Here is a 21,779-nt window from a genome sequence, read left to right on the forward strand (position 1 = left end):
ATGTTGTCTGCGTTGTCAACTGCTTCTTGTCGTTCGATATCCTGATTCTCGGGAGGTTAACTAGACTGCAATTGCATCGCCCCGTCCACGATCCTCAGTTCAAGCCAATCTCGGGTTCGCTCAATTTATCATTTCTACTTAGATTGGCTTCAAAGCACTGACCTTTGGCAGATCCAAGTACTCAGATATTCCAAAGTGTAAAAGCATGTTGCCTTTAGGTGAAGTTCTATGAGATCCTGTGGGGAAAGGGGACAAAAGAAAACGCAGCAAAGCTTTGAAATCACATGACCACTTGATGTTTGAATTGGTATCATGCATCTAAAGAGAATGAATGACCCCCCAAATCTTGCCCTTCATATGTTTCCAATAGTCAAACAAATGCACTTTACATCTTTATGCAACTTTAAATGCGGGATACTTCACGCTCCCTGGCTTTTTCTGCAATTGCGCATCGCATGATATCTATGCATTATAAGTTCGGGCAGGGTACAATACGACTGACTTGTTCTGCATCAACTCATTATTGCTGGTTTTATTCGAATCTGCCATACAGATGATGGACTTGGGGGTCATATAAGCTACAATAACAGAATGGAAGAGAGAAAAACCGATCGGAGCAGAAACTGTTGGAATGAGCTAAAGTCGAGAGGGAATTCCTCCGGCGACCACCAAGGTTTCTCCTGTTATATAAGAAGCGTCATCAGATGCCAAGAAGGCAGTTGCTGCAGCCATGTCTTCTGTTGTCCCAAGCCGCTTGAGTAGCGTCGTCTCCTCGAGAGAACTCCTCTACAATGCATTCCAGTCCAAAATGAGCCTATGACCAGTCGTATTTCAAGTATCTATGGGGAGAGAGAATGGGAAAACATGTACTTACAATGGTATCGCTTTTGACTAGGAAGTCAGCAAAGTGCGTAGGCACGAAACCGGGAGCAACACAGTTTACACGGGTATTTGGTGCCAACTCAGCAGCTAGGGCCTATGAAGAACTTGAAAGAGTAAGCAGATAAGCAAGTTGCAAGTTGACATTTAGCCATGTCTTTAAATTACCTAAAAACTATTTTTAGGAAAAGTCTGCTTGAGATGCAATAGAAAAGCAATTGCTAACAAAGTTGTTGCGCCAGCCAACCATAATGCCTCCTTTTAAGAGAAATATCAGCTTCCTGTGAATTCTGTTGCTTGTGATAAGATGCATGTTCCTTCTATGTCGAGCATAGAAAATCTTCTATTTTAGTCCCAAGTTTTGCATAAAGAGTACAGGCGAGTTGCTTCCAGAAATGCAGCACATACGCAAGATTCTTAAAGCTAGCTAAGAGGAAAAGAAAGAACAAGATCAAGATGCCATTGTACCCACCTTTGTTAGCCCAAGCAGGGCTGTTTTAGTCACTCCATACATAGCCATGGAAGCCTGTGGCTGGTATCCAGCAATTGAAGAGATAAAAACTATAGATGAACCCTTCTGCAAATGAGGCGCTGCATCCTGTTTCGACACGAACTAATTATTAAATTTGCAAATACAGACAGCCCCACAAGTAATAAAAATACCTACTATTTCTGACAATCTAATGCCCCCACGAAAGAAGTCCAACTAAAATGTTCTCAGTACTGAGACCATAAAAGGTTCTTAGTAGGTTCACTAATTGGATAATTCCTTAATCCATGAACAGACGTCCAGAGACAGTCTTCTATAAATTATTAAAGACTAACAACAACGACTAAAGACATTCTCAGCAGGCTGACTTAGGTCTAATCACAGCGTCATAGACTGGCTACCAGTCTGACTCTGTATCATCACATATGCTACTTATTGGTGCAATGCTCTGAAGTGATCATATAATGAAATTGTCTCTTTAGCAGTAGTATAGATGCTTGGGCACAACATTGTCACCTTTAGGAGCAGTATAGATGTTTTGACGTTTATTTCCCATAACTTGTCAAGAACGGACTCTTGAGTTTCTAAAATGGGATCAACAGATGGATTAGCAGCAGCATTCGATACCACCACATCAATTTTTCCGTATTTCTGCAACCAAAGCATTGGATAATCAATCAGGACCTAAGAACATGCTTCATAAAACTTATCTTGACAAGCAATATCTTATATTTTTCCTTCACTGGAAGCGAGAGGAACAAAGAACCAAAAACACATAACTTAAGGACATTGAGGAAAAAAACCAACTGAAATATTAACCTGAAAGGAATCTGACCTTTCCGTTTAATCTAAACAAATTAACATATCATGATGTCGTTTCCAAATTGCCCTAGTTTTTTTCATCACTGGTGCAAGGCATACATCTAGAACACTTAGCCCACTGGCCACTAGCAAGGACATTATTATTCTCAGCTTTTTATCTCTCCTTAATTACCCATAGAGTTCTAAGACGATATATTTAATAGATCATAGCAATAATTGATCATTATATTGTTAGGGATTGAAAGCATCCAAACCAGGGAGAAATTGTTATCTACCATCATGATTTGAGTGCTAGTCTTCATCAAAACTTCCAATATAATATTCTAAAAAATAGAGCTGAACCATATCTAAACTTAGGCAATGCCAAATGTAAGGGACATCCAGATATACTATCTATGTAATCACAGAACATATTAATGCACGAAAAAGGGTGCAACACACACAAGGGCTACAAGAGGAAATTGACTATGGCAAGGTCCATCACAGAGGAGGGCGTATGTCACGACCATACAATGCTCAAAATACTTCAACAATTTCTCCGAAAAGTATTAAGTAAACAACACAAAAAAAAAAATCAGAAGCTCCACCATCAATTCATAGCCTAACTAGTGGCTATAGCACCGGTAGCTATGTAAGATTGTATACAAACTGTATGGAGAGAAAAAATTCGAGAAGATTCGTGTACACTCATTCAAACTGTGTCGGTGAGATCAAGTATAAAAGTAGCCGCTTGAGAGCACAATCACTCACCTGAACTGTCTTGTCTATCAGGGATTTCCTCTGCTGTGCATTGGAAACATGACAAACCAAGCCCAAAGCCTCTACACCCTGTGCCCTGAGCTTTTCAACGGCCTCATCCACATTTTTCTGATAACCAATTCAACCGATCACTTCCAGTCCACCGAACAAGTAATCAACACGAAAAACCTATAGATGACTTCCGAGTTGTTTCGAGATAAGAAAAGTGGCAGTAAAAGGGTATAGTGCGAAAAAGTCGTTCCATTCAGTTCAGTGCCTTCAAATAGATATAAAACTCAAATTTTTCAGACACCCGCTATAGAATAAACTTTAAGCTTACTGTACCGAGGACCGAATTCCATCAATAAGATACTCGTCATTGAACCGAACCTGACGCGATGATCTACAAAACCGTAATTTACTACGGCACTGAGAAAGTTACCAGCTAAATAGCAACGCATATTGGAAATCATCATCACCCGGCTCCTTTTCCTTGGAAAAAAACTCAAATCTAGCAGATTTTAAGCACATTTGCTAAAAAAAAGCTAACGAAAAAGTCAGCTCAGCTCAGTTCCACACAGGCGCGGATCACTATAATCAGCTCAGCTCAGCTCACTCAGGCGCACCACTATCCTCCGACATCTTAGACAAACCAAATCCGCCATCATAGGAATCGTCGCAATTCAAACTCGCACACCACGTATTCATCACAACTACCTCGAGAGAAGCAAAACGGTTGTACCACTATCCTCAGACATCACAGACAAACCAAATCCGCCAAGACCCATCACGGGAATCGTCGCAATTCACAAACTCGCGCACCACGTATCCATCGCAAACTACGTCGAGAGAAGCGAACCGGTTGCACCACTCTCCTCAGACATCATAGACAAACCAAATCCGCCAAGACCCATCACGGGAATCGTCGCAATTCACGAGCTCGCGCACCGCGCATCCATCGAAAACTAACTCTGAGAGAAGCGACCCGGTTGCACCACTGTCCTCAGACATCACGGACAAACCAAATCCGCCAAGACCCATCACGGGAATCGTCGCAATTCACGAGCTCGCGCACCGCGCATCCATCGCGAACCACCCTCGGGAGAAGCGAGAAACGGTCAAGGCACACGATAGGAAGAATGGGGAAAATAAGGAAAACCTGCTTGCGAGAGGAGATGACGACGGAGGCGCCCTCGAGGCCGAGGCGCTCGGCGATGGCGAAGCCGATGCCCTGGGTGGAGGCGGTGACGATGGCCACCTTGCCGTGGAACCTCCGCCCGATGCTCGAGCCGCTCTTCGCCATCTCCGCCGCAGACAGCGAGCGCGCGAGAGAGAGAGAGAGAGAGACCTTCGCTCGTATCGTATCGATCGGTCGGAGGAGCTGCGGGCCAGGAAGGCGGAGGATGGTGGCGTGTAATGAATGCGTCCGGGACGGTTGGACGTCCTTACTACTGTAGAGACTGCAAAAACGGATCAAATGGAAATGCCAGAAAAAAAAAATTAATACCACGGAAAATTCCAAACCAGTATGCTTGTCACAAATTTATCCCAAATTAATTTTTTTATCACAAAAAATTTCAAATCGATATATTTGTGACAAATTTAATGTTAAATTGAATTAATATCATGAAAAATCACAAACTGGTATATCTGTGACAAACGAAAGGTAAAACCCAAAATTAGTACGTTCGTCAAGCTGTCATGTGTCATCCGACTTAAAAATTTAACGATAAAATTTATCAGAAACTAACGGAGGGTAAAATTATCACAGGTGTACCAGTTTGGAATTTTTGGTGGTCAAAAAATTAATTTAGGGTAAATTTGTCACACGTGTACTAGTTTTGGGTTTTTCATGGTATTAATCCAAAATTTTTTTTTATTGAATCTTGGGGAAAAAGGATCCCGGAATTGCCATAATTTTCATACGGAGTTTATTCGAGCATTTTCAATGAATCACTTGAGCAACATAACTTTCGTACTGCGCTAAATTAGATGACTTCGGTAGCATAGATCTTAGAAAACGTTCACCACAAGTACAGAAAACCCGACATGATATTTTTTTTTTAAAATTATGGTACTCGAACCGGCCAATTGAAAAGTACGACGCTCAAGTGAAATGGTCGTGGTTCTTAAATAATCGGTTGAAAAGTTACGGCACTGAAATAAACGGCACTTGCGAGTGTCCTAATTTCTCAAACATCTATGAAAAAAGTCCTTCAATTTTGTTCACATCTCGCACTGCTTTAGACGTAACATCTATCAATTCGATCGATTTCTCGATTGAATATTCGGTTCGTATTTGATTCGACCTATAGTCCCGACAAGAGGAAAAAGTTTATGATGCGACAAATGTGATGCGCCGGCCTTTATGAAATTGAAGATTTCGATTCTAGTACGGACCGGGGGGGTATTGAAGGGCATATGCTCTAGGCCTAAGCTATAGTCGATTTCTCCAAGATTAGACTTTCAATGTCATAGAGTAGATGCCCCGCACAAGCATTGAATTCTAATTGCTAACCACATAAGCAAAAAAAAAATTTAACAAAATGGTTTTAAACATATTTTACGGATGCCAATTTGATCATAAATCTTTTAATTTGGCCAATTTAGTAGTAAATCTTTTGGCGATTTGCCAATATAGTCCATCAGGCCAAAATCGCTGACGTGGACAATAGCAATCCTACGTGGTGGGATCAGCGCTGACGTGGACAATTTTTAATAATTTGTATGATTTTTTTTTTTCACTTTTTTCTCTTTTCTTTCGTTTTTTTTTTCCTCCTTCCTCCACTGGTCGCCATGACCGGCGATCGACCACAGGCAATAGTTGGGTTGACGAGGCCAGCCTAGGGCGAGGCTCAACCTTCAAGCCTCGCGAGAGGCCGACGAGGTCGACCCTCACGTGGCCGGTCGCCGACCATGGCGCCCGGCGGAGGAAGGAGGAGAAAACAAAAGGCAAAACGAAAGAAAAGAAAAAATAAATAAAAATTCATTATACTATAAAAAAAAAAAACTGTCCACTTGCTGGCTATACCACGTAAGACTGCTGGCGTCCACGTCAACGATCGCTAATTAGAATTGACCGAAAGGATTACATTAGCAAATTATCAAAAGGTCTATAACTAAATTGGCTAAATTAAAAAGTTTAAGATTGAATTGACCTCGGTACAATAGGTTCCGAACTTTTTCCGTTAATTTTCTCCTATAAGCATGGGTAGCGGTTCAGCTACGGCCGGTGACGACCGCTTAGGTAGATAGAGTAGTGACATTGGAAAGTCGCAACTCGGCAAGAGTTCCGGGCCCTCTCACCGTCCGAACCCGAACGCGGCAGCATCCGTCATCCTCCTCCTCCTGCGGCGGCCACCCATGGTCAGGGGGATATTCTTCCTCTAGCAGAAAGTATGTACAAATGATAGTAATAGGCCTTGCCACCAGGCTCATTGCATTGGTCAGAGTGGAGGGCAAGCTCCTCGACTTTCGGGCGGCCACATTCGCGTTGGCGGTTTTGTGCCGCCGAGGGCATGTTCGCCGGAGTCGGCGCAAGTAAACGATATAAACAGTCACTTTCCTCTTCGCTTTCTGGGTTACTTTCTCTCCTCACCGTGCACTCCATATTATCACGGTAAGTTAGCTCTCGTGTCCGGATTAAGTCCGCCTCTCTAGTCCGACGACAATCAAGCTATTCATCGATGCATGCGATGTTCAAGAGAATCATCACTTTCTTTCGATTCGGGCCCCTGAACTGTACCGGATTTTAATCGAACAAGAAGCTTCATGTTGTCGAGGTGCAAAAGTCGTCGCCGTGCTAACTCGACTAACCCTTATGGTTTGTATTCGACCGGTTTTCGCTGTCTATCGACGGTCACGTTTCGCACTTCATGCGTCACAATTCTTGTCAAGGTCGAGAGTATTGAGCACGAAAGAGCTGGACGAGTAAAAGTACAACTGGGAAATTCATCCTCGCAATGTTTACATTGATATGACATGATTCTAGTCTTCTCCTGCTGAAGGACATGATAAGGAAGAATGCGCCTAAGGTTTCCAACCAGTTCGATCTTAATTATCGGTCCATCTACGGTTTCCTTTCGTGCCGGCACTAAGATCGCGGCTCAATCAGCGGGATCTCGCGAATCACTGTTTCCCGTTCGAAAACACACAGCAGTACGTCTGCAGAAGATCGAGCGGACCGATGTCAAGAACTAGAATGGCACAAATATTGATACCTCGAGGGCGTAATTGATCAAGTACCAACAGAGTACTATCAACTTAGATTTCTGCAACAAGTTTGGAATTGGTTGCAGAAAGAGCCTTTACCTGCTTATAATACTAATTCAAGAAATGCTACCTTGAATAGGTAAGAAAGGACTCGCTCCTTGGTTGGACTGTCTGAGTAATTGATCGGAATCGAGAGCACGGGTTGCGAGTTGATAGAGGCGTTCTCTTTTTCTTCCTTTATGCGGTTGAACCTCTCGGTGTAGCCTTCTCCTGATTTCGGATCAGTCTCGTCCCAGTCGCCGAACACCGGTACGGGTGTTGCTCCGAGATGCTGCCACTTGAAAGAAAGGTAACACTCAATAAGCATCATTTCGTCTCTCAGCAATATAGTTTCATGTAAGGCAAATGCAGAAAGGAAAAGAATTGAAGTGAGAAATCTATGTCATGTCATAATCGATCTTGGAAATGTTTTCTCCAAAAATTTTTGGGCTGACGCAACGCAAACGGGGCGGTACTTACGGAGTCATCCACTGGTCGACCTCTTTTCCCCTGTCCCGAGGGCCTCGAGCTTCTTTGAACTGATGGCGAGAAGCCTTTTTTAGCGCTGAAGCTCTTTTTCTTTAGTTCATTGGAAAAGCTCCTCCTGTGAGAATCGGCACTGCGGGCCCCCTGTTGTTTCCCGGGCAAACTCGATTTGGTCGAACTCGAACGGAAGAAACTACAAGTCCCTCCTGTCCTACGCGAAAAGGCACCTGGATTCACCTCAGGGTCTTTTGATATCATCTTTGTGCTGGTTTTGTCTAGGCGTGCGCTCCCAGAACATGCTGCGTGTGGAATCCTAACATTGCCCAAGTTGCCGTGTCTGGGAGCACTCGAGCGTTTCTGTGGCCAGTTCGTTTCCAAGGTTGATTGCATGCAACTTGAGAGCATGAATTGAAGCACAAAGCATGCGTATACAAGAAACAAGTCTGTCTAACATTCCAATGTATTTCAAGAGATCTTTTCTAGATACAGTGACAGCGCGAATCGTGCAAGGACAAGACCAGGACATCCCTTCACGAGAACGTGATACTATACGTGCAGCATATAATTGATCCCTGAGTTCATATCTGGGTCCTAGATGTTAAGGAAATAATGCTGTGCTGAAAACCAGTATCAGTTTTCTTCTGATGATGCACTGAATTTCGGAGGTGATGTCGATCAATCAACTTATAAGTCATGAAGCTTCTTCCTGTTCACACCGAGACACGATCAAATCTCCATTAGTTTGCCCCTTTGCCTATAGAAACGATGATCCGGACCGTTCTTAAAATTAGGAGGCAATGTACAGTCAAGCCAGAGAGTGATCAATCGAACTTCCAGCAAACAATGCAATTCACAGTTAAAAAGAATCAGCTTATTAGGAATTTCCTCACGTAGATTGAAGTTAATCAGCCCTTCAATCTTTCCTGAATTATATTCTTGATGATTTCACTGGAAGAATGTATATTTCATCATCAAGACTTTTCACGTAGCTAACCATATTAGAGATCATAAACTTCGAAACTTGCATTCCCTACAGATTCCATTCCATCCATGTTCTGATTGCTTTTTAAGGCAGACGCTTATCGATACACTGAAAGAATACTTTGTTATTTGCTATAGAGATAGCTTCTGAATTATAAAGGTACTTACAGGATGATCACATGGATTGCTTGCATCCCTTTCTCTTGGGTACCTCACGCCTCTTTGCATCGATGAAGACAAGCCATAAGCATAACCTGCTTTTGGTTGATCGGAATGGCTTCTTCTATGAGCGCCGGCACTTACTTGGCTGCCTTGTCTTTTCGTGGATGAAACTGCTTGGACTGAATTGAAAATCTTTTCCACGTCGCGATCGGGTCCAGGCATGAAGGCCTCTGGATTCTCCTCGGGGTCATTAGGATTTATCCCAACTCCGGCTTTCTCTTGGCGTGCATTATCAAAGTAGGCCGTGTATCGAACATCGTCCTCGCCCCTGTCCCAGCTGCCGAATTTTGGGACGTGGGAGCGATGCTGAGGCCGATACGGAGATGGTTATTCAACAAAAGGAATGTGCACAATAACATTAGTCTAATAGAAGAAGAGCGAGCAACTACAAATCATAGTTGTCTAGTTGCGCAAACCTGGCATTTCCTTGTCACAGCAGGGTAAAAAATGCCTGCAATCCTACCCGCCAATCACAAATAAACCATTCTGGCGTCGTGAACCCGTCATATGGAAAAATTTCGACCTTGAAATTGATCTCAAACACATATGTCGGATTTGGAATGTTTTGTTGACCTTTGTAAGAGGTTTCCCGTGATAAACTACTGTACTTCATAATAGACCCAAATCAAAAGTTTCGACTGTTAGATGTCGCGTTATGTTCTCGGCTCGTTCATCCATGGCTCTGTTTAGGAATTCTAGGACATGCTCCATATTCTGGGGTTCCGATGGCTTTTGATTTGTTGTGAAATGGGGTTGAAAAACTTTTCAGATGGTATCTAAAAAGGTGTATGCAAGTTCAATTGAGTTAATGTTCATGTCATTAGACTTGGAGTCATTGATCACCGGCTTTGTATAACCACAATGTTACCATCATCTGGCTACTTAATAAGCAATACAGGAAGAAGAAATCAGAATCAAACATGGCAGATCTAATTCAAGGGAAACTATGAGACGGACGCAGCACGATAATGCTACGAGGGCCACACACTTTGCATTGCTAGCACAGTATTTGAATGAAAAGAACACAGAACAGTCTAATTACTGATCTCAGAACACTGGAAAAAAAGACGCCGATTAACTTGAGAGAGTACTTACAGACATAGCGGAAATCGTCTCTGGTTCCCAGACTTCCACAGGAGAAGTACACACCGTGATTTAAGAGAATCAAGTTTAGATGTTCTGGACTAGATTCAACTTTGGCTACATCAGACAATGAATTCTTCGATTATTCCAATGTTTCTAGGAGCCAAACCATTTCACAAACCCCACTAATGATGTCCTTGTCGCCGAATCACATATTCCTTGTGACAACTTGTTAACCATGGAGCATTTCCATTTACATGCCCTCTTGTTCTTGTACAACCAGTAAAGACAGTAACAAAGCAAAACGGAAAAGAAATACTACTAAAGACAGCAAATGAAGGTTTTGTCCGTCTAGTTCTGTCGAATTCTTAATAGATAGCCCAAGTCTTAATCAAAGAAGACGAAATAGTAAAGAATAAAACTTCGTAACTTAGTGGATGGTAACTTCTATTTATAGTCTGAATGCCGTTTTCCATTTGCTCCATATTCTCTTTTCTATAATTCATTTATCTTCCATGGCGTGGTAAACGGCACCGGTTGGTCTAACAATCTTCAAATCAATTTGCACAGTCCCAATGTTATGCAAATCATTTGGTTGATTTGTTTATGGAGGCATTCCCAGGGGACTCCATTAACAAAATAGTGCGGCACTAGCAGTGTGTCCCCACTTTGTCTGCTTCGCATTTGTTTTCGTCAAGTCCAGGAGACTTTTCGCGAGTGATCTTTAAGCGACTGATGTTATCTAAACTCCAAGACAATGCAAGGAGCTATAACGATGCTTTTCATGAATCCGATACTTCAGGTACAATCCATACATAAATATTCAGATCCCTTGAGCATGGTTAGAAGATACATATATTGCTTTGCTGTTATTCCATTTGGCACAGCCAAATACCACATGCATTTCAAGAGCAAAGCAAGTTCTGTGACCCAAAATACGTCCGCGAATGATGCTAAAGCCGGAACATAGTGATATCTGTTTCGATTTGTTCATCGGATGACTTGCATGATATTCAGTGCTTTGATCACTGTCGTTCGGTTCTCGTGACTACTAATTATCAGTACCTTTCGCTTCAAATTGAAGTCTCAGAGCTTCCTTGTGATTTGTTTTCTTTAACTATCGTCAGATATCCTGTGCTAAAGAGGAAGTTCACATGAAGTTCAAGGAAAGTGTTAATCCACCATGAGTCTTGTGACCTTGTAGAGTGCTCTTACTTATAATGGCCTTTCACATGAATCTGATCATAGTGGAAGTCAAGACAGACAGATAATCTACCTAGATACAAGTGCACTTTCTTCATCCAGATTGATGAAATTTCTTCTTAAGCCGACTCTCGAGCCCAAGAACAACTGCAGTTGGGAGCGAGTTTAATAATGCGCTATACATATCGAAATAAATTATATATGGAAAGAGAAATAACTTTACACTGAATGGCATTATCATTTTTCTTCAATTTGTATAACACAACGAGCGTTGTGGTGCAAAAGAGAATTGACTTTACTTTCTGCAGAAAAAACGCATTCCTGAAAGCTGTATATCATAAGAACTCTCATGACCCTGTACACTATACATCCCGGACCGGACCAAAATATAGAATGTGGATTGAGTGCGACTATAACATTCTCCAACTCCTTTGTTTTCCAGCAAGATTACGAAATACCGATTGTCTTATTCAGCAACCATAGGAAAAGAGCGAATTCAATCCCAAATATGGTGTGAAGGTAACTCCTGTCGAGCATAAAGCCGTAAACTGTAATTCCGGCTTTGTTGTTCTCTAGGTATGTCACTGCAAGATATGTCACTCAACTTCATTATGGCTGTTCTTATCTATGATGAATTAGACTAAAGACTAAAGAAAAAAAAAAACTCTTCCACAGTTTTCCTTCTCACCTAAAGCTTGCCTTTTGTGGAATGAGATGGTGTGCGCGTAAATCGGCATTATTTTGGCATTGTTGAGATCATCGTCACCGTCTCCTTCTTCTTCTTCGGACTCCCACTCTGCATCCACGGGGAAAACATGGGTGGAAGCGACCTGAGCTGTGGGCGTCTCACCATCGTTCTCGTCAAACGAGTTAATCGTCGCACAGATGTGCCACTTTGCCGCAAGTCCGGTGATGGACTGTGCTTTGTGCGTGACCTTCGTCGCGCTGCGCAGGCATATGAAGAGGCCCGTGAGCAGGCTCATCGAACATAGCTGTGACGCAGAGAATAACAATGTTATGCTGTCAACAGACTAGTAATTAATCCCAAATCGGGTTTTGGCGAGAGAGAGAGAGATTACTGAAAGCTCCCCGGCTTTGAAGATATTCGCGTGAGCGCCGGAACGGGTGATCATGAGCACGGAAATGAACTGGCTCGCCGTGATCAATATGAGGGACAAGAGAAGGAATGCTCGGAAGCGGTGGCTTATGATCCTGAGAGTCCTCCTGAACCGGATATGCTCCTTCAAAATTGACACCACCTCGGTTTCCTTCTGCAAGACTTGCCCAAAGTCCTCCAGTCTGAGGATTTGCAGGTAGCAAACCAGCCGGTAGAGGACGCACACGAGGATGAAAATCGAGGTCCGGTAGAGCCACGAGAGCAGCTCCAACGTGCAAGCGATCGTGTCGCTCACGTAGAGATTGCCATAATAAGGAATGTCGGTGGATCCGGAGATGTACCACCAGAGCTTGTAGGCCGCCTCGACAGCAAAACACGGGACAACAAACCATGACCATAGCTTGACTGATCTCTGCAAACATTAAGAATGCTCAACTAAATCCAAATTGCGCCTTCTATTAGCATCACTGAATCTTGTTCGGTCATTAATCCAGAGTTTCCATTAGCTTATTGCAAATTCCCAGATCAGCAATGTAAATGCAACAGACCACTTAAAAATTCTTTTGACTTTGATGATGATCTATGTTACCTGTATCAACAGACAATTCCTACACTCACCCCAAATTAATAAAAGAATCTCACGAAAAGATCAACGCCTGTTGCCAGTCAATTAAAACTGCAGGATCATCAAGAACAGAACGACAACCAAAGTCGAATCTGAACATACCTGAAGGTGCTGCGAGTATCCGCGACGAACATTCTCACTCGAGTCGCACAATTTATCTAAGAACAAGAACTTCCTGATCCCGTACTTACGAGACCACCGCGATAGGCAGACGAAAGATATCGCCGCAAACACGGAGAGCGATATCTGCACCGGCACGTGATAAGGCCGCTGGTGGTTCGCATCGCAGCTCGAGCACTGGAGCAAGAAATGCGAGGCCAACGGGACAGCGACGGTGAAGAGGAAGAAGACCGACCACGACAGCCCGGCCCACCACAGATTGGACTGATCGACGCACACCCACTTGAAGCAGGAAGTGAAACCGTTCAGCTCGACGGGCTCGGACGACGACCGGTACAGATAGCTCGAGATCGGCTTGCTTCTCGGCACGAACGCTTGTCGTCTTTCATCTTCCATGGTGGGGAAGGCTTCATGAGACTGGCGGAATGATCGGTTCTCGGTTCAGGGTCGATCCTGGATCTTTGTAATGACGAGACGATGATGAACTGAAGCATTTAGAGTTTGGATCAGAGGGTGGCGGTGGGTTTTCCATGTGAAACAGATAAAAGCTAGCTGAAAGGCGATCCCCTGGCAAACCTGTGACTGCCACTTGTTGTTGGGTCATACGTAAAGCAACGTCTCATCTGTCTCTCTCTCTCTGTGTTCCGAGAAGTCTCCATTTGTTTATTGGTTCTGCTTTCATCTTCAAACGCTACGTGGTTAACAGACGGTGATTTCTGGAGTCACTGTCGAAACGGAGCTGAGCCAACATCAAGATAGCTGTTGCCATTGCAGCCTTCGATCTTGATTCGAATGAGACATCTCCAGCGGTCTTAAAGACATGATTCGGATACAGGACCCATCGCATCCGAAATGAGACCATAATCACTCGACCAACGCACGAATCTCGATATTTTTGCTCAGGAATTCCGTGGAAAAAGCCCATCTCCATAGTTAGCTAGAATAATGGCATAAACGGTCCCTAAACTTTGACTCAATGTGCAATTTAATTTACAGAATATTGATTTGTTCAACGTAATCCTTGAACTTTAGCCTAATATTCAATGTGGTCCATGAACTTTTGGTATATATTCAATGTAATCCCCGAACTATATGAAAATGTTCAGTATAGTCCCTAAACTTGAATTAATGGAAAGACTACATTAAATATTTCCATGTAGTTCATGGACTAAATTAAATAGGTACAAAAAATTCAGGGATGACATTAAACAAATTAAAAGTTCAGGTATCAAATTGCACGTTGGATCAAAATTCAAGGACTACATTGAACAAATTATAAGTCCACGGATCACATTGCGTATTTTGCCAGAGTTTAAAAATTATTTGTGCCGTTTTTCCTTATCAGCATGAACCATAAAAGACGGGAGTTTAGAGCAGTACTAAGGGTAAATGAGATCGTGAGGAGAGAAACTTGCGAAATGACACCACCCGCCTGAGTGGCGCTGCTGGAAAGGGCATTCTTCCTCTCGCAAAAGGTTGAGTGTTCGAATCCCGTGCGCCGCCGCAGGTGACTTAACGGCGCACGTGTGTGGTGGCTAGCACGTGTCACCCTCGTGGTTTACCTCTCCCTGATCTGTCCGGCCGTATGTGGGATTCCCCTGATTACAAAAAAAAAAAAAACTTGCGAAATGACTTGCATCAGATGGTGACCCCTTGAATTAAGCAAGAAGGAACGAACATGGGTAGGCCCCCCTTGATTCACGCGGGTCCGAGCATGTGTGTGGTTGTTACTATAGACAGACGAGCCTAATTTGATGTTTTCATAAATTATGGCGAAGAAGTTAAAAAAAAGTCAAACTGAGCAATGAAGGCAAGTCACTCACTTCACTCACTCACTCAACTGCTTCGCTGGTGGTCAACTCACGGCACGACACTTGTCGAATGATGATGGAGTAGAGGAGAAACGGCCGACCGATTGAGGTTTTGTGTCCACAGATCCCGCCGCAACTGGCATTGGGACGGCGAGTTTTATATTTTGGTGGGTTTTGTCTTGCTTGATATGATGTAGCGTAGTCATGTTGTATTAAGATACCTTTCGGCAACTATTCTGTATTCGAAACTTGATTCTGCGTAAAAATAATTCTTTTTTATTTTGAGCTCAAAAATAATTTTTAAATATTTAAAGGTATTTGATAACCGTTCAAAATTTCTATTCTTAAAATAGAAAAAGAACAGAAATGCGTTTAGTAACTGCTCAAAATTTCTTTTTATTAATAATATTTTCAATTTTTTAATATTTCAATTTTTTATTTTTCTTTGTTTTTCTTCTTCTTCCCCTTCTTGGCCCATGGCCATGTCGCCGATGAGGGCTGGACCCTCGCCGCCGTGACCCATCTCCCTCGCTTGGGTCGCGACAGCGAGGTCGGCCTCGTCATGGATGGGCGAGGCCTCGCCGTCGCGACTGCAAGCCGCCCTTGCCGGCCACCGGAGAGGGCCGCGACGCCCTCGTCGGCCCTGGCCTGTGGCTGGCGGCCAGGAAAAAAAAGAAGAACAAACCAAGAAGGAAGAAGAAAACCAAGAAGAATCAGAAATGGAAATATTGTTTTCGGAATCAAGAAGCTACTTTTTTTTGCTTCTTGATTTTGTTCCAAAACTGATTCTGCGAACAAATTTTTGCAAATTTGTGCCTGGGAACAAAAAATTTACCAAACGGATTTCCGTTCTAAAACTGATTCTGGGAACAAAAGAATATAAATTATCACCGTTTGGCAACTTGCCAAACGGACCCTTTGCTTGGTTCTTCTCAATCTTGTCCTTCTTAAGCTACATGTAAGCTTTTTGAGTTTGAGTCGTAGGCCATATCCATCAATTAGAGGTTGAGATATACGTGTGAGTTGTACTAAAAAAAGAATCGCTTTGGAGAATTGATATAAGGTGGAGTAGTTAATGTATTTTAGTCGGTCATAACTTATTGGTTTAAGTTGTTGAGTGAATGTGGGTTCAATGAGATATGTTGACGTGTTTTAAATTTGAGCTTTCTTTTGGTCATCTCCCTAGATGAAGGTATTGGGCTTTTACTGCGTACTCCCAACAAATGGTATTAGAGCGGATGATCGATTGGTGATCCACTCCTAATATACATATTATTGAGTCAATTCCTTTCTATCACTAATGTCTGCTCTACTTGAATCTCTTCACAAGCTCCAAATTTTCGTAATGTGGGACGGATGATTATTGGACAACAAAGCATCCGCTCATCGCTGAAAACCTTCAAGAAGTCCTTAAAGACTTCAGTAACCCTCCAATCTTGTCGTGTCACCTATGGGAGACCAGCACTTCCTCTATAAGTGGTGGCGTACAACGTTGGCAGACCCAACTCCTCGCATGCCCTCTTCAACAACTTGTACATGAAAATTCCACCTCGTTCTTATGTCCAGAGGGAATTTCTCGACTTTCCTTCCTTGTATCATGTAATGGAAAAAGATTTCATTGCGAATTAAATTAGCCGTTGGACCAAGCTTCGAACGAGGATGGTGTTAACGCTGGCATATTATTTAAAGTGATGATGAAGATTTTATCGGAAATGCGAAATCATCGACGGCTCTTATTATTTCAGAAGTCATATTTCAAGAATCGTGCAGTAATATTAGCTTCCTATACGTAAGAGTTCAATCTGTGTAATTCGAGTTGATCGACTTGAAGTACTGGGAGAAGGTCAACAACGCCGGTTTTGTATGCGACATTGTTGTTGCAGGAACTTAGCTTGATGTCGAGTTGAGGTCGAGACGGTCGAAAACGGTTGGTGCCGTTTTCGCCATTGCAATACTCATGGCGTGACTAAATCGTTGCGAGGAGAAGAGAAGAAATGAAATTGACAAACCATTTCAGAAAGCACGGGGGCCAATGGGCCTGACCCGACCAATGCCCTAGCGGGTTAGGGACCGGGCACGGGCACGGGCCCGAAACCTGCCGGTCCTACCGACCGCCGCCCCACCTCTGCCGGGCCGGCCCATGCCCGTGCCCCGGCTCGACGGTTAAGCCTGTCCCACGGTGGTTGCTAACAACTTCGTTTAGGACTTCTTCCATTGCATCTAAAATTTGCCGACTTTTCCTCTCGAAATATCGGACGGTGGGCACGACACGACACGGAGGGAATCTGCGCCTCCTGTTTCGGAGCCTAAAACCAACGACAAACTCCCCGTTTCGCTTTTGCCTTCTCCTGCTCCGTTCTGGTCAATCGCCGGCTCACCGGAGCTGCGCAGGGCGAGAGAACGAGCGAGCGAGAGATGGCATCGGCTCTCCTCTCCTCGTCGGCGTTCGCGGCGGCGTCGGCGCCGTCGCTGAAGGCGCGGGCCCGCGGGAATTCGCCGCCGCTTGGCGCGCGAGGCCCTTTGAATTTCGGTCCTCTCTCCTCGCGCGCGCTGGTTCCGAGGTAATCCCGCTTTCATTTCCGTTCGATCATCGTCAGCTTCATGTGGGTCTTTGTCTTGTCCTTCTGTTGCAATTGTTTTGCTCCTTCTGGATGTTCCTTGTTCGTAACGAGAAGGAAATGGAAGCGATCCCTGTGGGTTTTCGTCGTTTTCTTTCTTTCTTTTAAAATTTCTGCGTGCTGGAGGCTCCTTTGAAGCTTAATCACCTCAAAGATCGATCTGGGTCTGCATCATTCCTTGTTCGGAATGTGAACAGGGTCATGTTCAATTGGGAAAAAGGAGTTTAAGATCAAGAATATGTCATGTTTAAACGAAACCATTTAATCACAAGCCTAGTCCTTTGACCAAGGTCTCTTCTTGAGGACACGGCGGGGTCTTTCCTATGTTGTGGAGGCAGGGTTTCCTCGATCGAAATTATCTTCGAAATGGGAACGATGAGAACTGTGCATTTATTTCGTTATTTCGATTAATATGTAGTGAGGTATAGTAATACTTCCAGGCATTGTTTTCTGGAAATTGTTAAACCACGTTTGTCAATTTGCATGGTGGATGGCTAAGCCAAGCATGCTAAACAAGAAAATCTTGTGGCAAGGAAAAGAATGCACTAACACATGACAGTGTTTCATTGCCAAATGCTCAAAGCATACAGACATATATCATCATTATCGTTATCATGGAAGCCAAATCAATTATGTATAAAGTGGCCAAGCATTTGGTTGGTACATGACGAGGTTGCTGCACCGAATGCCCGGTGGAGCTTATGGCAAAAAATCAATCATCATGGCATACCAAATGCACCTATGACTATCACTCGTATTTACAGTTTTTAGGGTTAGTTCAAGATAGATGATTTATTCTTTTTCTTCATCTCAGTGATTTCTTATATATGTTTCTCATGATTCCCTAGAAAATGCTGCACTGTAAGAGCGGCGCTTTTGCAAGACAATGAGGAGAAAGTAGTCGTTGAGGAGTCATTTGAATCAAAGACCATCTTTGATAAAGAGGGGAATATAAGCAGTGATGGAGCATCTGAGGGTTCTTCCACCAGTGACCTAGAAAGATGGATTATCAAGCTCGAGCAATCCGTCAATATCTTTCTTACAGTAAGGCCTCCCATCCTTCTCTGATAGATGAATGAGCAAATTGATATGACGCACTATTGATCAGAAATAGTTAGCTTTGGTGGTAAATAAAAAGGTTTCCATTCTTAGAAGGAGAAGACACAAATGGAGTTATCAGTCTTGTATTTATTCTAACTGGCATCATGCCTTACTTAGTAAGACATAAATGGATTTTTCAGTCTTGTAGTTATTCTAACTGGCGTCATGCCTTACTTAGTACTTTAGGGATTGAAGGCATTGTGATGTTTCATTTTGCAGTCGCACGGATTTTATACTAATATCTGTAGCTTATAACCTTTTTCCAGGACTCGGTGATTATGATTTTGGATACTTTGTACAGTGATCGGCACTATGCCAGGTTCTTTGTACTGGAGACCATTGCGAGAGTTCCTTATTTTGGTGAGTTGTCAAGCTTATAAAAGTAGGACCATGGATTTTTATTCCATCATATGCTTTATGTCCTGACAACACTGATTAAATTTCGAGAAAGGTGTTGCATAATGGTTGAGGCATATGTGAAGCACAAAGTCATCAGAATATTGACTGGACTAATCATGCATTTTGTGTTTAAGGAGATAAACTGTTATGACAATTTCACACAACAATGTTAGGAAAGTGGGAAGTTTTCTTGTGTATGCTCTTTGGGAATAATGATTAACGTCATTTTTTTTCTTCTTTTGGCAGCCTTTATGTCAGTTCTACATATGTATGAGAGTTTTGGTTGGTGGAGGAGGGCTGACTATCTGAAAGTCCATTTTGCTGAAAGCTGGAATGAAATGCACCATTTGCTTATCATGGAAGTAATGTCTTTCTATTTTCTTTTTGAATGTATGTATCTAGATATCCACTTTCTGATAAGAGCCCTGCAAAGTGAACTATATATCTTTTTATAAGTTGGTTCTGTTTGTTGATAAGGTTGAGGATTTTATTACAGGAATTAGGGGGGAATGCTTGGTGGTTTGACCGCTTTCTTGCCCAACACATTGCCATCTTTTACTACTTGATGACAGCCTTCATGTATGCATTAAGCCCAAGAATGGCATGTAAGTTTGCAAATATCTTCTATAGAACTGTCATGCCTTGGTTTCTGGAGATTAATGATTGCTCAAAGCCCTTGGCCACTAGAGCCTTACTTATTTAGGGTAAACTTTGTCATCATATTCATGGAGCTGACAAGCAACTGCTTCCATGAGCATATCTTTTTTCCGGACGAAGTCTTCTCCTGAATACCGGCCGATTTTAATTGGGAGAAGGGGGTAGTTTGGGGTTGTTTATGTTGCTCATTATCATTTTTCAACAGGTTATAACAGTTATGTATTTGGAATTTCTATTCTCCAGATCACTTTTCAGAATGTGTAGAGAGCCATGCATTTTCAACTTATGACAAATTTCTCAAGGCCCAAGGAGGTGAGATCAGAAGCTCTTGAAATTTGTTCTTTTATTCGATTCTGATGCAGTTATACATGGATGCACACAAGGCGGACTTACACTACCTTATAGAAGTCATATGACGGAGGGTTTCTCATTTGAATTCAAAAAGGGAAAAAAGGAGGAGGGACTTTTTTATGTGGATGTTTGAGACTGCATGTGATGGGTTAGCAATGAGAGGGTTGCATGATAGAATTTGAACCGCTGAAAAGTCACGCTGACAGGCTTGACAGGGAATTGCATTATTTCATTCTTGCCTAACATCAGCTTCGAGGTTTCCTGCAATCTTTAGATCATTTAATGGCAGTCTCGTGGGTGACACTTAATCATGTTATTGCATGAAAAGCCATCCTTTAAGGTAAATTTTAGCCAATATATGCACGATGGATCTGGTTGTGCCTACTGTATTTTGACCGGCTGTTTCATTGCAGAGGAATTGAAAAAGTTGCCTGCACCTGAGGTCGCCGTAAAATACTACACTGGGGATGACTTATACCTGTTTGGTAAGTTCGTTTTATGTTTATTGTCCTTTTCCTGTATGGCCAATTTTCTTTGTTTTGTAATTTTTCATGTTAAATATTAACGTCTTTCATAAATTTGTTCAGATGAATTTCAAACTTCCAGACCACCTCAGTCTCGGAGGCCAAAAATAGGTAAGTGATAGCTGGCTGCATGTCTGAGCCTGAGATTTTTCCTTTTTAGTTCCTACAAGGAACATATATGCTCATAATAAGTGGATACAAAGTGTCACATTATATTTAGTTATAAGAAGGTTCAAGAGCTTGGCTGGCACACTGGAGGCCACAGTTTGTTTTTCATGTGAATGGTGTTAATGGCGTTAGCAAAACTGTATATGGCGGTGTGTCTGTTTCAACTAGTAATAATCAGAGGTTACAGGAGCTCGCTCGTGTTTTGGTTGTCCGGCTATTTTTTGCTTTAAATCTTTCTAAAGAGCATCGAGGATCAATTATGATGCATCAGCTAAACTTGGGTTTTTCCTGTATTGCTACTCTTTGTCAGAGAACTTGTACGACGTGTTCCTTAACATCAGAGATGACGAAGCTGAACACTGCAAGACGATGAAGGCATGTCAGACGCATGGGACGCTTCGGTCACCTCATTCAAACCCAGAGTATGCTTCGGAAGATGATTTGGGTTGCGTACTTCCTCAGGCAGATTGTGAGGGTATTGTTGATTGTTTAAAGAAATCTGTCGCTTCTTCACAAAACCAAGGCTAGAAATGGGAGCGACAAGCTACAGTTTTAAGGTTTTGTATAGTTATTGTATAAAGAGACGATATAGTGAAAATCATTACAGATGTCCTAGTTAAGATTAATGAATGTCTTGGCAACCCCTTTTCATTATTTTGCACTGTATCTTTGTGATATTGTAGGTTCTTCATTTTTGTCAAAGATACAGTGTGCTCCTGGATTCGTGTAAGCCCTCATGCATTACTCTTCGGCCTCTTTTCGTTCGCCATGAGCAATCCGGCAGTCCAATTCAGGGTTGAACTAATTGAGGGCTAAAAAGGTTTCTTGGCGATTTTTCAATTATCTCGCACTTTTTGCTGATGCAATCAATCCTTCCCTTCGAATGCACCGTTAAAAGTATTAAGTTGCTGATAATTTTGAACGCGAATGACAAGGTAAGTGAGAATGTGTTTGAGGAACAATCGGTGAAGTTTTGAACTTATGTTTGGAATTACTTTCCCTTCACATATTCGGGATTTATTTTCTTGTTAGCACAATATCCTTCAACGGGAGATGTAGAAGTATATCAAGCTCTAGATTCATTTCACATCCCATGGCTTTCACAGTTATGGTCTAAGTTTGGATCTACTTAG

The 21,779-nt window shown here is 42.6% G+C and overlaps 4 protein-coding genes across 4 annotated transcripts; 1 reads left to right on the forward strand and 3 right to left on the reverse strand.

The window, feature by feature from the left end:
- Positions 1 to 313: 313 nt before the first annotated feature.
- LOC115689340 (tropinone reductase-like 3) lies at positions 314 to 4,317 on the reverse strand. The gene is made up of 6 exons (XM_030615348.2): positions 4,089 to 4,317; positions 2,942 to 3,058; positions 1,886 to 2,020; positions 1,352 to 1,477; positions 875 to 976; positions 314 to 786 (listed from the first exon to the last, which is right to left on the reverse strand). The coding sequence occupies exons 1-6, from the start codon at positions 4,230 to 4,232 to the stop codon at positions 637 to 639; spliced, it is 774 nt and encodes a 257-aa protein (XP_030471208.1). The 5' UTR covers positions 4,233 to 4,317; the 3' UTR covers positions 314 to 636.
- A 2,793-nt stretch (positions 4,318 to 7,110) lies between these two features.
- Positions 7,111 to 9,954, reverse strand: LOC115689324 (RPM1-interacting protein 4-like). Its single transcript, XM_056316072.1, has 2 exons — positions 7,661 to 9,954; positions 7,111 to 7,472 (listed from the first exon to the last, which is right to left on the reverse strand). The coding sequence occupies exons 1-2, from the start codon at positions 8,069 to 8,071 to the stop codon at positions 7,245 to 7,247; spliced, it is 639 nt and encodes a 212-aa protein (XP_056172047.1). The 5' UTR covers positions 8,072 to 9,954; the 3' UTR covers positions 7,111 to 7,244.
- A 1,396-nt stretch (positions 9,955 to 11,350) lies between these two features.
- Positions 11,351 to 13,684, reverse strand: LOC115689336 (uncharacterized). Its single transcript, XM_030615344.2, has 4 exons — positions 13,000 to 13,684; positions 12,235 to 12,684; positions 11,844 to 12,147; positions 11,351 to 11,739 (listed from the first exon to the last, which is right to left on the reverse strand). The coding sequence occupies exons 1-4, from the start codon at positions 13,411 to 13,413 to the stop codon at positions 11,603 to 11,605; spliced, it is 1,305 nt and encodes a 434-aa protein (XP_030471204.2). The 5' UTR covers positions 13,414 to 13,684; the 3' UTR covers positions 11,351 to 11,602.
- Positions 13,685 to 17,111: 3,427 nt separating this feature from the next.
- LOC115689315 (ubiquinol oxidase 4, chloroplastic/chromoplastic) lies at positions 17,112 to 21,293 on the forward strand. The gene is made up of 9 exons (XM_056316207.1): positions 17,112 to 17,389; positions 18,295 to 18,490; positions 18,814 to 18,907; positions 19,193 to 19,308; positions 19,443 to 19,551; positions 19,847 to 19,915; positions 20,368 to 20,439; positions 20,542 to 20,589; positions 20,957 to 21,293. Exons 1-9 carry the CDS (start codon positions 17,244 to 17,246, stop codon positions 21,172 to 21,174), a joined length of 1,068 nt encoding a protein of 355 aa, XP_056172182.1. The 5' UTR covers positions 17,112 to 17,243; the 3' UTR covers positions 21,175 to 21,293.
- The last annotated feature ends 486 nt before the right edge of the window (positions 21,294 to 21,779 follow it).

Source organism: Syzygium oleosum, unplaced genomic scaffold, assembly GCF_021117445.2.
Source record: "Syzygium oleosum isolate NSW1041296 unplaced genomic scaffold, Sole_v2.1 Sole_v2.11, whole genome shotgun sequence".
Lineage (NCBI taxonomy): Eukaryota > Viridiplantae > Streptophyta > Magnoliopsida > Myrtales > Myrtaceae > Syzygium > Syzygium oleosum.

Bases quoted from the DNA above. Each gene is read 5' to 3' on its own strand.
- LOC115689340 (XM_030615348.2), bottom strand. From the start codon at position 4,232: ATGGCGAAGAGCGGCTCGAGCATCGGGCGGAGGTTCCACGGCAAGGTG. The intron at 1,478-1,885 runs GTGACAATGTTG...GTGTCGAAACAG, and splicing joins CATCTATACTGCTCCTAAAG to GATGCAGCGCCTCATTTGCA. The intron at 787-874 runs GTAAGTACATGT...AATGCATTGTAG, and splicing joins TAGTCAAAAGCGATACCATT to AGGAGTTCTCTCGAGGAGAC.
- LOC115689324 (XM_056316072.1), bottom strand. From the start codon at position 8,071: ATGCTCTCAAGTTGCATGCAATCAACCTTGGAAACGAACTGGCCACAG. The intron at 7,473-7,660 runs GTAAGTACCGCC...TTCAAGTGGCAG, and splicing joins GTCGACCAGTGGATGACTCC to CATCTCGGAGCAACACCCGT.
- LOC115689336 (XM_030615344.2), bottom strand. From the start codon at position 13,413: ATGGAAGATGAAAGACGACAAGCGTTCGTGCCGAGAAGCAAGCCGATC. The intron at 12,685-12,999 runs GTATGTTCAGAT...TAATGTTTGCAG, and splicing joins GATACTCGCAGCACCTTCAG to AGATCAGTCAAGCTATGGTC. The intron at 12,148-12,234 runs GTAATCTCTCTC...TCTGCGTCACAG, and splicing joins TCAAAGCCGGGGAGCTTTCA to CTATGTTCGATGAGCCTGCT.
- LOC115689315 (XM_056316207.1), top strand. From the start codon at position 17,244: ATGGCATCGGCTCTCCTCTCCTCGTCGGCGTTCGCGGCGGCGTCGGCG. The intron at 19,552-19,846 runs GTAAGTTTGCAA...TCTATTCTCCAG, and splicing joins ATTAAGCCCAAGAATGGCAT to ATCACTTTTCAGAATGTGTA. The intron at 20,590-20,956 runs GTAAGTGATAGC...ACTCTTTGTCAG, and splicing joins GTCTCGGAGGCCAAAAATAG to AGAACTTGTACGACGTGTTC.